This window comes from Vulpes lagopus, chromosome 8, assembly GCF_018345385.1.
Source record: "Vulpes lagopus strain Blue_001 chromosome 8, ASM1834538v1, whole genome shotgun sequence".
NCBI lineage: Eukaryota > Metazoa > Chordata > Mammalia > Carnivora > Canidae > Vulpes > Vulpes lagopus.
The window spans coordinates 42381930-42399405 of NC_054831.1; the positions used below are offsets into that span (position 1 = coordinate 42381930).

Genomic DNA, 17476 nt, shown 5'->3' on the forward strand with positions numbered 1-17476 from the left:
CATTTAATTTTAGTAGTTTACCCAGCCAGGATTGTTCTGTGACTGCTGTTTGCCAGCTGCCAAAGCCCTGGAAGTAGGGAAGATAGGAATGAAGCCTATGGTGTCTATCCTCATGAAGTTTATGGTCTCACATTTTGTACCTACCTTTTGAGTAGCACTTACCCACATTCTACATGGTTATGTGTGACATAAGCTCCATGATATTCATGTATTTTGTTAATATTTTAATTAGTAATTGATGGTAATATACCTGTTTTTCTCTTCAGATTGCAGGTTTTCTAATTAAAACATTTTTTATTTAAAAAAAATGGAAGTAGGGGCACCTGGGTGGCTCAGTGGTTGAGTGTCTGCCTTTGGCTCAGGTTGTGATCCCAGAGTCTTGGGATTGAGTCCTGCATCAGGCTCCCCACAGGGAGCTTGCTTCTCCCTCTGCCTATGTCTCTGCCTCTGTCTGTGTCTCTCATGAATAAATAAATAAAATCTTAAAAAAATAAAAATTTAAAAAATGGAAGTAGAAATTTGGCCACTTTGGGCAGCCCGGGTGGCTCAGTGGTTTAGCGTCTGCCTTCGGCCCAGGGCATGATCCTGGAGACTCAGGACCGAGTCCCATGTTGGGCTCCCTGCATGGAGCCTGCTTCTCCCTCTGCCTGTGTCTCTGCCTCTCTCTCTGTGTCTCTCATGAATAAATAAATAAAAATCTTTAAAAAAAACAAACAAACTAGAAATTTGGCCACTTCACTTTCAGATGCTTTTTATCTTAATTTTTTTCTAGTATTTCCACCACATTATTTTCTTTAGTTTTCTGGTTCCCCATACTCTTTGATGAATAGAAAAAGAAGTAGTAAGTTGATTGTCTTGTTCTCTCGGGTATTTATCTGGATTGATTCATGGTCACGTGTCTCTAAGGCCTTGATTGATAATGTACAATGTAGAATTAGATATGCATTCCTGTAGTTATCAATTCTTCTGACAAGGTTAAATATATTACTGAGTCTGTCTATTGCTTTTGCTTTGGAAAAATGATTTTAGATTGAGGTTTTTTTTTTTTATTAAGTTTGCTTTTTATTTTTTTTTTTATAGATTTTATTTATTTATGAGAGACACAGAGAGAGAGAAGGCAGAGACATAGGCAGAGGGAGAGGCAGGCTCCTTGTGGGAGGCTGATGTGGAACTTGATCCCAGAACCCCGAGATCACGACCTGAGCCAAAGGCAGACCCTCAACAGCTGAGCTACCCAGGTGTCCCAAGTTTGCTTTTTAGATTTCAATTTAGGTTGCCTTTAAAAATCATTCATTCATGTATTCCTCATTTGATTTCTTAATTGGTGTTTAGTCTAATATTATTATTGCTATTTATATTCTACCTTGTTCCAAATGGAGTTTGAGATGGCTTTCAAATAATGGTTAAAAATTCATAAAGAGATCAAGAAAAATGAAAATAAAGGTCAAATTGAGTGGTTTAATATTAGCTTGTTCTCTATTGTGTCAGCAAATATCTTGTTGAAATCAGGGGTATATTACTATTTATTGATTTGAGTACTATTTCCAAGCATTGTATTCTTATCTTGGGCCCCAGCATCTTCCATTAAAGCACTGACCTTTATCTGTTGGCATCCAAAGAGCTGTAACTCTTGACCACCAAGAACACTGTGCTTTGAGAGCAGAACTTGCCAGGGTATCTGGCATATGGGAAATTAATAGTAAGTGTTTACAGAGTAAATGAATGAAGGTATAATCTCCTCCTTTTGTACTACTGTTCTGTTACCCTATTAATGTGTGCTTGGGGTTCTAACAGTTCTTTCAGAGTAAGAATATCTAAGGAAAGGTGCCAAGCTTCTGTAATTTCTATGAGACTTAGAACTTTGGAGTGAAGATACTAGTCCTAGTTCTACCTCAGATTATCTAAGTGACCTCCTTTCTCTCTCTGGGCCTCCCATTTCCCCGTGTGTGAAATAAATGGCTTAGACTTCATGATCTCTTAAGTCCCCACCCCTTCACTATGTCTATAAAAATTGTAAAAGGATAATTTTAAAAATTCCTACTTGTGCATGTGTCAGCACATAAGATTTTACTTTTAAAACTTTAAAAAATGTTTTAAAATGATTTAAGTATGTATTTTTTTAACTTTTAAAGAAGATTTATTTATTTGTTTTAGAGAGAAAGGGATAATGTGGTGGGGAAGGCAGAGGAAGAGAGAGAAACTCAGTTTCCCCACTGAGTGCAGAGCCCAGTGTGGGGCTCAATCTCATGACCCTGAGATCATGACCTGAGCTGAAACTAAAAGTCAGATGCTTAACCACCTGTACCACTTAGGTTCCCCTAAAATGAGTTATATATGCATTTTAAAGAAAATATTTCACTGTAAGTTTTCTTCTTGCCTTTCCTAGGTCACTGTGGAAAGACATTTGCCATTTTGGAAAAATTTTTGAATCACAGCTATGACAAAATAGCATGGTTGGTCATCGTGGATGATGATACATTAATAAGGTAAGGAGTCCTTCTCACCCTAGGGTGGCTTTAGATTCTACATGTATTCATATTCAGAAACTATGATGGGTACTTCTGCTTCTAGCCAAGATTTTCCAACAGGAAATAGATTTACCCTCACATCTGAAACAACTCCCCCAAAAGGACAAAATACATGAAATGAGGGTTTTTAAGACAAGACATTGGACATTAGGGAACAAAGGACAATGACCCATGAGACATATGAAACATAGGAAGTAGGTTCTATGACAGCCTTACCTAATTGCCTTAAGAACATGTAAATAGCTGCTGAAGAAGGGGAGCCTAGGTTGAACCTGGCCAAACCTTGAGTTGAAGAGATGACACCAAGATCCTGGAGTGACTGAGGCCATTAGTTTATAAGACAGAGCACCAGAGAGGGAGAACTGCATAGAAGGGGAACACTGGAGATCTGTGGGGGGCTCCCTTCAAGTATTCAGTAAAGTATTAATTGGTACACATATGCATGAGCCTCCAGTAGGAGGCTAGGGAGAGAACCAGCCAAAATGATGAGAGGGGATGGTGGCCAACACACAGGGCTGAGTATAGTACCTGTTCTCACTAGCCAGACTGGGAAATCCTGGATTCATAAGTGGGTAGAGCATATAGAAGTGTTTTGCTTTAATAGTGGGAAACAGTTAAGGCTGGACTAAGTAAGTACTGATCCAGTCCTGCCTAAGGAATCTTAAAAGAACCCAAAAGAATAAATTGTTTTCAAGTAACTAGTCTGCATCCAAGAACAAAGCTCAAGATTTCTAGAAATACCAAAATATCCATAACCCAAAAAAGATTCACAATGTTTGGCATTCAGTCAAAAGTTACCAGACGTGCAAAGCAACAGGAAAATGAACCCATAATAAGAAAAGTTAGTTGATTGAAATTGCCCTAGAAATGGCAGTGTTAACTAGTTATTTTAATTACCAGCTCTGTTAATTATAGCTTAATAATTCTTCCATTTATTCAAAAAAGGAACATGGAAGGTGTAGCAAAACTGAACTGCTCTATGTTGTCTGAGGTGAAAAATCTATTGGATGGGATTTTTCTTAGATTTTATTTATTTATTTGAGGGAAAGAGTATGAGAGAGAGCATGAGTAGGGGGAAAGGCAGAGAGAGAAGGAGAAGCAGATTCCCTGCTGAGCAGGGAGCCCACTGTCGGACTCAATCCCAAAACATTTAAAGGAATATTTTCCAAATTTGATAAAAACTATAAATCAACTTATCCAGACACTGATTCCAGATCAGTGAACCCCAGACATAACTGTGAACATCTAAGCAGAGCACAATCACCTTCAAAAACAGGGTCTTTTATAATAACATCTTGTATAGCATTATTACATTTGTAACCACTTCACTTGGTTCATTTGTATATCAATCTTCAGTAATCTACATTAAAAGTTTTGCCACATTTTCTTCATATTTAGCAGCAATAATATATAATTGACCAATAAGGTCATAAATGTGTTTTTTAGTGTGAGCTTGTCTCCTTTTCTTTGCAAGATTCTGACATCATTCTTGATCACATGAACTTTGACTACTCCTAAGTCATGAGGCTGAATAATTGCAAGAGTTAGAGGCAGATAGGAAATTCAAAAACGGAGGGACACCTGCATGGCTCAGTTGGTCAAGTGTCTAACTCTTGATCTCAGCTCAGATCTTGATCTCAGGGTCATGAGCTCAAGCCCACTTTGGGCTCCATTGGGCATAGAGTCTAGTTAAGAAAAAAAATTCAGGGGATCTCTGGGTGGCTCAGCGGTTTGGCGCCTGCCTTTGGCCCAGGGCGCGATCCTGGAGTCCCGGGATCGAGTCCCACGTCGGGCTCCCGGCATGGAGCCTGCTTCTTCCTCTGCCTGTGTCTCTGCCTCTCTCTCTTTCTCTATATCTATCATAAATAAATAAATAAATAAATAAATAAATAAATAAATAAATAAATAAATCTTTAAAAAAGAAAAAAAATTCAAAAAATGGAAAAAGAAAGTGGCCAATAAAGGGAAAAAGTAAAACTAGAACAAGAGAGAAAAAGGAAAGTTCATATCTGGAGTTATGAATAAACACCCCAAAGTAAATAAATTCAAATAAAAATTTAATAAGGGACATGGCTGAAAATTAGGAAAGCAATCCAGAAAATGGGGTCAAGTAGTTAAAAAGGTTAGAAAAAAAGTGGTTAAAATGAAGAGGCAATGAAGTCCAACACATGCATAATTGGAGTCCCTGATTGAAGAAAAAGCAAAAGAACAGAAATAAAACTTAAGTTACCAGAAATAAAAGAGGACTTTAATGTATATGTTGAAAGGTCCTACCTAGTGGGTGCCATGGAAAATTGACTTGGGATCTTCAACTGCACATAGCTGGGTAAAACTACTATATTTTGATGATAACTTCCTCTGAGTCTTGAGGCAAAATGATGGAATAACCTATAGAGCAAGAAAGTAAGACTCGCATCAGACTTCTCAGAATAACACAAATATGGAAACAATAGAGGAATGTGTTAAACTCAAAAAACTGAATCCCAAATTTTTTTTTTTAATTTATTTATGATAGTCACACACACAGAGAGAGAGAGAGGCAGAGACACAGGCAGAGGGAGAAGCAGGCTCCACGAGCTCGATGTGGGATTCGATCCCGCAAAGACCTGGATCCCAGGTCTCCAGGATCGCGCCCTGGGCCAAAGGCAGGCGCTAAACCGCTGTGCCACCCAGGGATCCCTGAATCCCAAATATTATATGTAGCTATGATTCTCTTAAGTATCAAGGCTATGGAAAATGAATGTCCATGAAATAAAGGAGTAGTATGTGCATACATCCTTCTTGGGGAATATATTAGAGAACTTCATGCAAACAATACAGATGAAATTTGGGCAAGAGGACTGATGGTGAACATGACATAGATTTAACTGTAAAGCAAAAACAGGGTTGGGGAGGTGGTAGAGGAATAGGATATAAATGTAATATGTTTTGACAAAGCAGGAAGTATGCAACTTTAAAAAATGGAAAGAGGAGCATTTGGGTGGCCCAGTGGTTGAGCATCTGCCTTTGGCTCATGTCATGATCCCAGAGTGCTGGGATGGAGTCTGGCATCAGGCTCCCTGTGGTGATCCTGCTTCTCCCTCTGCCTGTGTCTCTGCCTCTCTCTGTGTGTCTCTCATGAATAAATAAAATCTACATATATTTTTAGAAGTAAAGAAAAGGGGAAGTAGAATAAGATCATGGCTTATTGTATACCTAGTAGATGGGATTCAAAAGATACAATGTAAAGCTGACAGATCTAATACTGTTAAATAAGAAAAAAAGCCTAAGAAGGCCTAAAAAGTTAAATACAGGATAATGGGAAAAACTTTCTCAGCACACGGAATGTTTTTTTAAAGGAAAAACTAAAGAAATACAGTAAACAGTGTATGTATAATTAAAACCCAGAGTAATTTCTGTATTATTTCAAATATCAGTCGTGTCACTAAATGCAAATGGGTTTAACTCACCAAAGAACTTTTCAAATTGGCTCATAAAGCAAACCCCAACTCTATTTTTATATAAGAGACACATAAACAGTCCTTCACAAAGCCTAAAAATAAAGGGATGGATAAAAATTTGGCAAACCAAAGAGAATAAAAAAAAATCAATTCCCAACTCAGAAAGTTGGAAAAGAATCACAAAGCCCATGCAAAAAAAGACAAGGAAGGAAATAATAAAGATACATGCAGACATGATGAGGTAGAGAAAAAGATCAAATTAATGAAAATTCTGTCTCCTTGAAAAATTGTATTAAATGCTTTTCTCATTTATTGGTATCTCATGGAAATCAAAGTGCACAATATATTTAGTATGCCAGTCTCTGAGAATGAAAGGGAAATAAAGCATACCTATGTCTCCTTATCTTTACAAAAACAAGTGAGGGCCAGATGAACCAGTAAACCATGAAGTTGGTTTCTAGAAGGGTTGGGTGGGAGAAGAAGATAGATGGTGTGACACTTCTGAATTTATCTTTTAACTTAGTTGGGTTGGGGAAGTATGCTCATATTTTACATATTTGAAAATCAGTAAGGACTGGAGAAAAGTCAGTAAGGATAGAGAGAAAACTGAAGCAAATGAACTCAACTGTGTTTCAAATGAAAACATCATCACACCAAAGGAAAAATGCAACTGATGTAAGTAATGGGGGAGACAGTATTTAGAAGGTGTGGGAAGAGGTAAGGAACGTCAGAGAAATCCTGAATTTTCAGTTGGTCTGATTATTTTTTGGAGTGGTGTGGTAAAACCATTCTGAGGATTTTAGGTACACTGGAGGCACACTGGAGGATTGAGTAAATGGGATTAGAAGCCAGGGTTCTCACTGTGGGAGAAGGGAAATATGGACATCGATTGGGACAGGTCAATGGGGGGTAGATTGGAAGTAGAGAAATTTCTAACAACTCGTAATTTTTGTCAGACTCATGATTTCTAAAGTACATGTATGTGCACTTGTATGTTTCCTAGTTCTTTCTCCTAAAGGAGACTACAAGCAGATATCCCCGTAGCACTGGCCAACTAGAGAGCAGAACTGTGGTGCTGGCTGCCCCACTGATGCAGAGAAATAGCAGGTTCTAAGGCTTGGGCAAGAAGATATAAAGACATTTGGAACATTTTTTTTTTTTTTTTAAGACTTCCTTACTTTCTGGTATAAAAAGAAAAGTGCAGTTTAGGAGGACAAAGAAACAATGGTTTCCCAATGGCCAAGTCTTAGACAAACATCATATAATTAAGGGCAAAAACGAATTATGAACCATTAAAATTGGGAATCAGTGAGTTCATGATTATAAAAAGTAGAAAATAGATAAATAAATGGGGGGAAGGATGGTATATTAAATACCATAGAGTGGGTAGTTTAAAACAACAGACATTTTTTTTTTTTTCTCTCACAGTTCTAGATGCTGGGAGGTCCAAGATCCAGGTGGTGGTAGGGTAGGTTTCCAGGGCCTCTTCTCTTGGTTTGAAGGCAGCCACCATCTCTGTGTCCTTTGTGTTCTGTGGAGAGAACTCTGGGGCATCTGTTCTTAGAAGGTCATTGAATCTGTTGGATCAGAGTCCTCCTACCTTATGATCTTATTTAACTTTGATTACCTCCTTAGAGTCCCCATCTCCAAATATAACCACACTGGGGGTTCTGGCTTCAATGTATAAATTTGGAGAGGGACAAAATTCCATCCGTAGTGGGTAGACTCTTGCTTCCAGGATAATGAGAAGTTCTGACTGGTAAATGTGGAGATAGTGATGGAGTGGGAAAAGCCATCACTTTGTAACCATCATAGTAAAGATTAAGATAACAATCATTAATGGATGTTAAACTAGGGGTACTTTTTAATAGGGCCAAGGATATTTGCTGGTGTTAAAGTACCTGCCCAGAGTCTCAGAGTTAGCAATAGAAAGGTATAAGATGTGCAGGTGGCGGAAGAGGGCCCTAAGTTTACCTCATCCCGTGGAAATACCTACATAACAACTACATTAGTGTAAATAATCCAGAAAATGACCCAAAGACTGGTAGAACAGAATCTCTATGGCTAAATATAAAGGGGCCATGTCAAAAATGGTAGAAAGGGCAGAGAAGCAGTCAGGAACCAGGCTGACCTATGGAACTGTCCATGGGAGGGCCACTACAAGTACGGAGAAGGGAGAGGAGCAGACCCCACACTGGGCACCTTCCCAGGACCTGCACTGGGAAGACAAATCCTTATAATATTTAGCTTTGAAAACTAAAGGAGATTAACATTACCAGTTTTTACAATCAGTGGAGCTTAACACCTAGAACTTCAAAAAATCATTGTCTCAGCTCTGGGAGAGCTAGAGGGCCACAGGAAACTTGAGTTCCCACTCATAAAGAGATAGTATAAAGGATAGCATAGTCCACTGAGATACAGAATAGAAGTAGCAGTTTTAAAAAACCTGAGGTATAGGGAAAGGAGTTTTGTTTATTATCTCATAATATATGCTGGAAGGGCAGGGTTCTTTAGGAGACTTCTCCAAGAACAAAAGAGCTGGCAGGCACCATTTCCCTCCCCCACCCCCTAGCCTACATGGACATGTGTAGCAATCAGCACAGTGCTAACACTCTCCATGTAGTTTGCTAACCATCTGCCACCTTCCCAGCCCTGCCCCCTTTTCCCCCACCCCTATACTTTTCTGCAGACTGCCCCCTTCAACCAGGCCTTGGCAGGAGTTCTCTAAAGCAGCACCAGATCTCCTTCCACAGCAAACTGGGGCAAAGTTTGCTGACGCTATACACCCCATCCCCTCCAACCAGCCTTCAGCAAGAATGCATCCAGAATGGTGCCACAAGCCTGGAAATGTGCAGGCATCCCCAGGAAGGGGGGTCACTCTGGGGTGACTCCTGCCCCTGGGAGAGGGTAAGATAACCACACACACCAGTTCTACTGCAGCTCCAGCAGTAACCTGGGGGCAGACATATGGTCTGACTTTGGGCCCCACCCACCAACAGCTTCTCAGTGGATGATGCAGGGAGAATGACCTGCAGTCCGATACTAATGCATCTCTGGTGAATAGCTGGTCTTACCCAACTCATCCCCACGGCAGTCCCAGACTAGCCCACTAATAACACAGGGGCCAAATCCTGCCGCAACAAAGAGAGCAACTGCAGACAACTGGTCTGAAGGCAAAAGCAGCCTAGCCAAACAATAGGGCACACTCAACACACATAGGAGACATCCCAAAGTTTAAGATTCTGGTGAATAGGGGATATTGTACTATAGGGCACCACAGGACCTATTCTTCATAAGGCAACTACTTTCAAGAGCAAGAGCTATGACTGTCTCCTAGTACATAGAAATAGACACAGAAACTTAGACAAAATGAGAAGACAGAGGAATATGTCCCAAATGGGTAGGACAAAATCACAGTAAGAGAGCTAAATGAAACAGAGATAAATAATATGGCTAAGGAATTTAAAGTAATGGTCATAAAGGTATCCACTGGACTAGAGAAATGAGTGGAGGGTCCTACAGAGACCCTCTACAGAGATAGAAAACAACTGGAGATGAATAATTCAGTAACAAAATAAAGATACACTAGATCAAATAGTAGACTAGCAGATATTTGCATCTATGTTCATTGGGTATACTGACCTATAGTTCTTTTTTGTAGTGTCTTTATCGGTTTTGATATCAGAGTAATGCTGGTCTCATAGAATGAATATGGAAGAAAAGCTTTTCTTCCTCTTCTATTTTTTGGAATATTGAGAATAGGTATTAGCTCTTCTTTAATATTTGATAGAATTCACCTTTGTGAAGCCTTCTGGTTTTGGACTTTCGTTTGTTGGTGTTCAATTTCCTTGCTGGTAATCAGTCTGTTCAGATTTTCTGTTTCTTCCTGATTCAGTTCTGGGAGGTTGTATGTTTCTAGGAATTTATTTCTTCTAGGTTACCTGAAACTAACATGACACTACATTGATTGCACTGGAATTAAAAAATAGCAATGGAAAAATAGTAACTGTCCAGTAGAGAAACGAGACAACAACACTGACTGGCTGGTCAGAATGAGTACCACCAGTGAAGAACAGAAGGACATCATGTATCAGACACAACATCACATAAATAATACTGTGACTGGGAATGTATATGCTGGACTTTATCACGAGGAAACACCAGATAAACCCAAGATTATGATCATTCCATTAAAAAACTGGGGAGGTTCTTTTCTTATTTAAAATACCAGTGTCCCGAAAGACAAAGAGAAGCTGAATAACTATTGTAGATTATGGGAGGATAAGGTGATATGAAAAATAAATGCAATAAGGGATCCTGGGCTGCATCCTGTACTGGAGGGAAAATGTGCTATGATAGACACGGGGTCAACTGATAAAATTGGAATATAGGTGGTAGATTAGATATAAGCATTTGTTTTAAATTTTGGAATTCTAATTAAGGCTGCTATGAACCTTTGTGTACATATCTTTGTATAGATATATGTTCATTTATCTTGACTAAATACCTATGAGTGGAATGGCTAGAACATATAATAGGTATAGGCTTAGCTTTTTAATAAAATTACCCTATTAATGTTAAAGTTCTTGAAGTTCTTAACTTTTCCTGTTCTTAGGAGATATACATTGATGTATTGAGGGGAAAGGGATATAATGTATGAGGCTTACTCCCAATATTTTAGAAAAGAGAAAATATATGTATATATACATGTATATGCACATGTGCATACACATTGGTGCATATATACATACATATGTACATATATACACAGATATATGAATATCTATATAGAGAGAAAGATTGAGAGAATGATAAGGCAAATAGGGTAAAGTTAACAACTGGTGAATCTGGATAAAGGATATATGAGAGTTCTTTCCATTGTACTACTCTTGGAATTTTTCTATCATTTTTTTTAACAGTATCTTTTTTTTTTTAAAAAGATTTTTATTTATTTATTCATGAGAGTCACAGAGAGAGAGAGAGAGAGGCAGAGACACAGGCAGAGGGAGAAGCAAGCTCCATGCAGGGAGCCTGACATGGGACTCGATCCCGGATCTCCAGGATCAGGCCCTGGACCGAAGGCAGTGCTAAACCACTGAGCCACCTGGGCTGCCCTATCATCTTTTTTTTTTTTTTTTTTTTTAAGATTTTATTTATTTATTCCTGAGAGACACACAGAGAGTGGCAGAGACATAGGCAGAGGAAGAAGCAGGCTCCATGCAGGGAGCCCAATGTGGGACTCCATCCCTGGACTCCAGGAAAATGCCCTGAGCCAAAGGCAGATGCTCAACTGCTGAGCTACCCAGGCATCCCTGGAATTTTTCTGTAATCTTGATGTTATTTCCTAATAAAATGTTAAAAAACAAAATCCATAGTAGATTAGAGTAGAATTTCATCTGGATTTTTAAAAAATCATTATTCTAACAAGGCAAAAGATAAATAATATAATCATCTCAATAGATGCATAAAAAGTATTTGACAAGATTCCATTCATGAAAAAACTCTCAACAAAATAAGTATGTTCCTTCTAAACCCAAACATAATAAAGGCCATAAATGAAAAACACACAGATAATCCTCAAATGATGAAAAACAGAGCTTTTCCCCTAAGATCAGAAACAACACAAGAATAGTCCACTCTTTGCTACTTTTATTCATCATAGTACTAGTCACAGTAGTCAGACAAGAAATAAGAGGCATCCATATTGGTAAAGAAGTTCAACTGTCACTATTTGTAGATGACATGATATTATACATAGACAAACCTAAATATTCTGCCAAAAAAACCCTACTAAAATAAATGAATTCACTAAAGTTGCAAGATTCAAAATTGATACCCAGGAATTGGTAGTGTTTCTATACACTAACAACAACATCACAGAAAGAGAAATTAAGAATACAGAACTTAAAATTTCACCAAAAAGAATAAAATACCTAGGAATTAACTTAACCAAAGAGGTCAAAGACCTGTACTCTGAAAACAAGAAAACACTGATGAAAGAATTTGAAGATAACATAAACAAATGGAAAGTTATTCCATCCTCATGGATCAGAATATTGTCAAAGTGTCCTGTTACCCAAAGCAATCTACAGATTCAATGCAATCCCTATCAAAATATCAGCAGCATTTTTCTTAAAATTAGAATAATCCTATAATTTATATAGAACCACAGTAGCCAAAGCAATGCTGATTAAAAAAAAAAAAAAAAGCTAGGGGCACTTGGGTGGCTCAGTCAGTTAAGCATCTGTGTTCAGTTCAGGTCATGATCCCAGGGTCCTGGGGCCGAGCCCCACATCAAGCTCCCTGCTCAGCAGGGAGTTGGCTTCTCTCTCTCCCCTGCCCCTTTACCCACTCATATTCTCTCTCTCTCTCTCACTTTCTCTTAAATAAATAAAAAAATAAAATCTTAAAAAAAAAAAAGAACAAAGCTGGAGGTACCAGAATTTTAGATTTCAAGATATATTACAAAGCTGTAGTAGTCAAAACTGTATGGTACTGATGCAAAGACTGACACATAGATCAGTGGAAAAGGTTAGAGATCCCAGAAATAAACCCCCATTAATATGGTCAATCTATGACAAAGGAGGAAAGAATGTACAATGGGGAAAAGATAGTCTTTTTAATAAATGATCCTGGGAAAACTGAACAGCTACATTTAAAACAAGGAAAATAGACTGTTTCCTAATACCCTACACAAAAATGAACTCAAAATGAATTAAAGACCTAAATGTGAAACCTGAAACCATAAAAATCTATAGAGGCACAGGCAATAATTTCTCTGACATCAACCATAGTAACATTTTTTCTAGGTATGTCTCCTAAGACAAGGAAAACAAAAGTAAAAATAAATTATTGGGACTACATTGAAATGCAAGGTTTTGCACAATGAAGGAAACCATCAACAAAGCAAAAAGACAACCTACTGAATGGGAGAAGATATTTGCAAATGACATATCCAACAAGATATATAAAGTTAATATCCAAGATGCAAAACATCTGAATAGACATTTCTCCAGAGAAGACCTACAGATGGCCAACAAGGACATGGAAAGATGCTCAATATCAATAATTTTGAGGGAAGTCAAAACCAAAACTACAATGAGATATCACTACACACCTGTCAGAATGGCTAAAGTCAAATGCAAGAAACAAGAAGTGTTGGCAAGGATGTGGCTGAAAAGGAACCCTCCTGCACTGCTAGTGCTAATGCAAACTGGTATAGCCCCTGTGGAAAATAGTATGGAGGTTCCTCAAAAAGTTAAAAGTAGGAATAACATAGGATCTGATAATTCCATTATTGGGTAATTACTCGAGGAAAAGGAAAACACTAATTTGAAAAGATATATACACCTCTATGTTTATTGCAACATTATCTGCAATAGCCAAGACATGGAAGCAACCCAAGTGTCCATCGATAGATAAAGAGGTGGTATCTATCTATCTATCTATCTATCTATCTATCTATCTATCTATCCCACACACATACATACAGTGAAATATTACTTTAGCTATGAGAGAAAGATCTTGCCATTTGTGACAACATGGATGGACCTGGAGGGTGTTAAGTGAAATAACTCTTTCTCAGTTTGACTTATGATTCCACTAATGAACAGAATATTAAAAAAAAAAAAAAGCAGAATCAGAATATAAATACGGAAAACTGATGATTGCCAGAGAGAAGGGAAGTGGGGGGGGGGGGGGGACACAGACTTCCAGTTATGGAATGAGTAAGTCTTGGGAATAAAAAGGAGAACGTAAGGAATACCATCAATGATATTGTAATAGCAATGTCATGAGACTGATGGTAGCTATACTTGTGGTGAACGTAACATCATGTGTAAACTTGTCACCTAAGTTGTACACCTGAAACTTATATAACATGTGTCCACCACACACACACACAGATCAGTATTATGCAGTTAAAAATCTATATGCAACACTAAGCTGTGTTAATATAATTTTGATAACACATAATCTTTAGTGTTGCCATATTGTTTTTCTTCATTTCTGTGCCTCAAAATTGTCTGAAATGGTAACATATTGTTAAATAAAGTTCCTTTCCTGGGTGAACAGCCAGTCTGCTTGGACAGAATTGGAGATTCATCTGCTTTATTCACATTTCTAGTTTTTACCAAAATGAACCATATGATGGTTGTCAGACCCAGTTTATGATTCTCCAGCTTTAAAATGATATTGTGAGTAGGGAAGTGATTGACGTTATAAGGAAAAGAAACCCAGATGAGATATTAAGTACCAGTTATTTTAACCTCAGGAATTACAAGTTGGGGGCTGAATCGACATTTTTATAGTATGCAGGAGGAAGAGAAATATTTCTCATTTCTTCTCAGGTCAAGAATGTGATGTAAATTTGCCCCAGAGGTCTTTGAGGTTTTTTGTTTGTCTTTTGGTGGTGGTGGTTTTGTATTTTTACATACAGACTTTTACTAGCCAAAAGTCACAGTTTCCTTAGAAATCTTTAAGAATGTATTTTCCATAGCCGAATGCTGTCTTACTGGGTATCTGTACACTTTCTTATCTCCCCCTGCCAAGTTATTAGCTGACTTTCTGAAGATAGATTCCAAACTAGGTGCCTAGAATGTTTACCTTGTGTGCCTAAAATATGACAGTTTCAAAGATAACGTTTTTCTGGTCACTCAGAAATTATCTACATTGTCAGAGGCCTTGACCTCTAGGCAGATATAAACATGATTAACAAACTTATAAACTCTCAGCACCACATTTTTAAGTGATATTTTCATGCATTAAATTTATTTTCTTCATTTTAAGTTTTAGGCTTATTAGCTGGGGTATTTGTGTAAGTTGCATGAATGTGGATTGGAATGGTGTCCTCTTTCTTCTCTACTTCATACATCTCCACTTTGACTTCTTAAGACTCTACCTATCCCCCAAAAGAGGAAAGTGAAATTCTAGAACAGAAGAATTTATGATTAACAATTTAGAGAGGTGCTTGCTATCTCCACCTCTTGCACATGCATGGTGCTCATCAGGCTTGAGAAAGATTGAAATTTATTTAACCAATTAAAAAGAATCCAAAATTGACCAAGAAACAACTTTTCAGGGAACACTGATTAATATCATTAGTGTACTGAGGATTTTTGTGGAGACCTGGCAAGCTCTAGTTTAGAACACACAGTGGAAGGACTTTATAATGCATTTGTAAGTGATATAAGTTCTTCAAACATGGAAAAACTAGCCTTTTCAACATCAACCTTTGTCTCACCCTTGAAAAATATTTCTATGTTTTATTTTCCTATGAAGTCTTTTTCTTCCTTCATCCTTATGGCAGCTGTAGTTGTAGGTGTTTTTGACTAGCTCCTGGATATTCTCATTGCCCTTTGTAAGCTATCTCGTTGACATATAACAAGGAAGTATGGGTTCCAGAGGTATAAATAGACATAAAAAGACAACTCATGTGCCCTTACTCAGGAGAAAACTGTGCATGGCTGTATGCAATAATTGGAAGGTTTCCTGGAAATCCTCACTGCCTAAATTCACATTCCCCACCTGCCAGCCATGTGCCTGACATGGATCTCATTTGCACCTCAAATATTCCATTTGTGGGGGTAAACTGGGTGGCACAGTCTGTTAAGTGCCTGACTCTTGGTTTCAGCTCAAGTCATGATCTCAGAGTCATGGGATCGAGCCCTGAGTCATGCTCTGCACTCAGCCCAGAGTCTACTAAAAGTTTCTCTTTCCCTCTCCCTCTGTCCCCCTCCCGATTCCCCATGTGCTCACATGTGCACTCTCTCTAAAATCTTGAAAAAATTCCTTTTGGAATCCATTAAAAATTAAAAGATACTAAATGTTAGAAAGTGGCAGAGGGTCAGTAATGTATTCTCCAGACTGAGAAGGTACTATAAAACCAAAAATGAAGCAAGCTTCTTCAAACCAGTCACAGTTTTATTCCTAGGGTAACTTACTGAGAGGCTGATGGACAGATGATCCAGGCTGAAACATGCTTTTATTCTCCACCCCTATTCTCAGCCTCTGTCTGGACTTTTCCCCTGCTCTTATGGAGTGAGGGACATGGTGGGGAGGTCGTGGGTAATTATCTTAAGTGGTACCATCTGTGCACTAGAGGGGGCGAACAAGGTGAAGTCCTCAAAATGGAGTCAGTGTTGTCAGCACTCCTTCTCTCTCCACCCTTGACATCTTTATGGCCTAATCTTTGCACACCATTCTTTCACAGTGACCTTAGTACCAGACAGCAGGAGGTGACTTGTATCCTGGTGCCAGCAACAATATAGGAGCTTAACCAGTACTACTCCTTGATTTTTCAGGATTTCTCATTCTTGAGGGGGTTGGGGTGATGACCAGTCTAACTACTTCCTGCTGAAAAGGGGTGCAGATCAAGATTTGAGGAATGAAACTGCCTTGCATCCAACTGCAGAGATTCTATTAGTACTAAGTTGAGCCCCCATCGTTTATGGAGCCATTATTTTGGAAGTCTTGCATATAGTCTTAGCATCTTTTTCTATTTTATAACAAGGGCAATTAGGTAAGTTCATTTGAAGAGCGGTTCTCATTTCAGGAGGTGGTCCTGCTGGTGGGCTTTCAAAGTCAGGCCTATAGTGTGCAATCTGTCAGGTAGAAAATAAGCCATATATGCAAGGAAACCAAAAGAATGCAGGGTCCAGCCTAGTTTTAGAGGCAAACAATCAGCATTCAAAGATAATCAGAACTAGAATCTAACACCCATAAAGACAAATTACTGAAAGAATTTTTTTTCTCTCTAAAATCATACTCATTTTTTTAAAGATTTTATTTATTTGAGAGAGAGGGAGAGAGCAGGAGAACACAAGCACTGGAGAGGGAGAAGCAGGCTGCCCATCCAGCAGGGACCCTGATGCAGGGCTGGACCCCAGGATTATGACTTGAGCCAACAGCAGCCACTTAACCTATTGAGCCACCCAGGTGCCCCTAAAATCACCTTCATTTCTATCAAAGGTAGCCAAATTCAGATTAACTTGTTTGTGGGGCACCTGGGTGGCTCAGATGGTTGGTTAAGCATCTAACTCTTGATTTTGATTCAGGTCATGCTCTCAGGCTCTACGCTCAGTGTGGAGTCTGTTTGAGATTCTCTATTTCCCCTTTGCTTCTCCCTGCCCGCCTCCCCTTCAGCGCCCCTTGCCGCCAAAAACAAGATTAAGCTATTTGTAAAACAAGTCCAATTTTAACAAGCTTGCCTTAATTATTATTTTTAAGCCCAATTATTTACATAAATGCAGTAAGAATAGCAGCTGGTCATTAGGTTCTTTTAAGTCTGCTTTACTGGGACTTCTCATAAGGAATTTCAGATTGAGCCTTTAACAGCCTTTGGAGACTGCAAGCCAAGCCAAATACCTCCCATCAGACTCACCTGCAATCCGTTTAGTTTGGGTTACTTCCTCTCTTCTTCGAGTTCCCCCAAATACCTGTGGTTCCTGAGACTGACAGGAAATGATCTTCCTTAATCTCCTGGTAAGGCTCTGAGGAAGCCTGTAAGCA

General features: G+C 38.6%; 1 protein-coding gene across 2 annotated transcripts in view; it reads left to right on the top strand.

Annotated features, from left to right (window-relative positions):
• Positions 1-17476, top strand: part of B3GLCT (beta 3-glucosyltransferase) — a 126227-nt gene that overhangs the window by 79662 nt on the left and 29089 nt on the right. For both annotated transcript variants that reach the window (XM_041765842.1, XM_041765841.1), the window contains one exon: positions 2387-2486. In XM_041765842.1, the coding sequence (XP_041621776.1) occupies positions 2387-2486 (100 nt within the window). The remainder of the gene's footprint in view (positions 1-2386; positions 2487-17476) is intronic.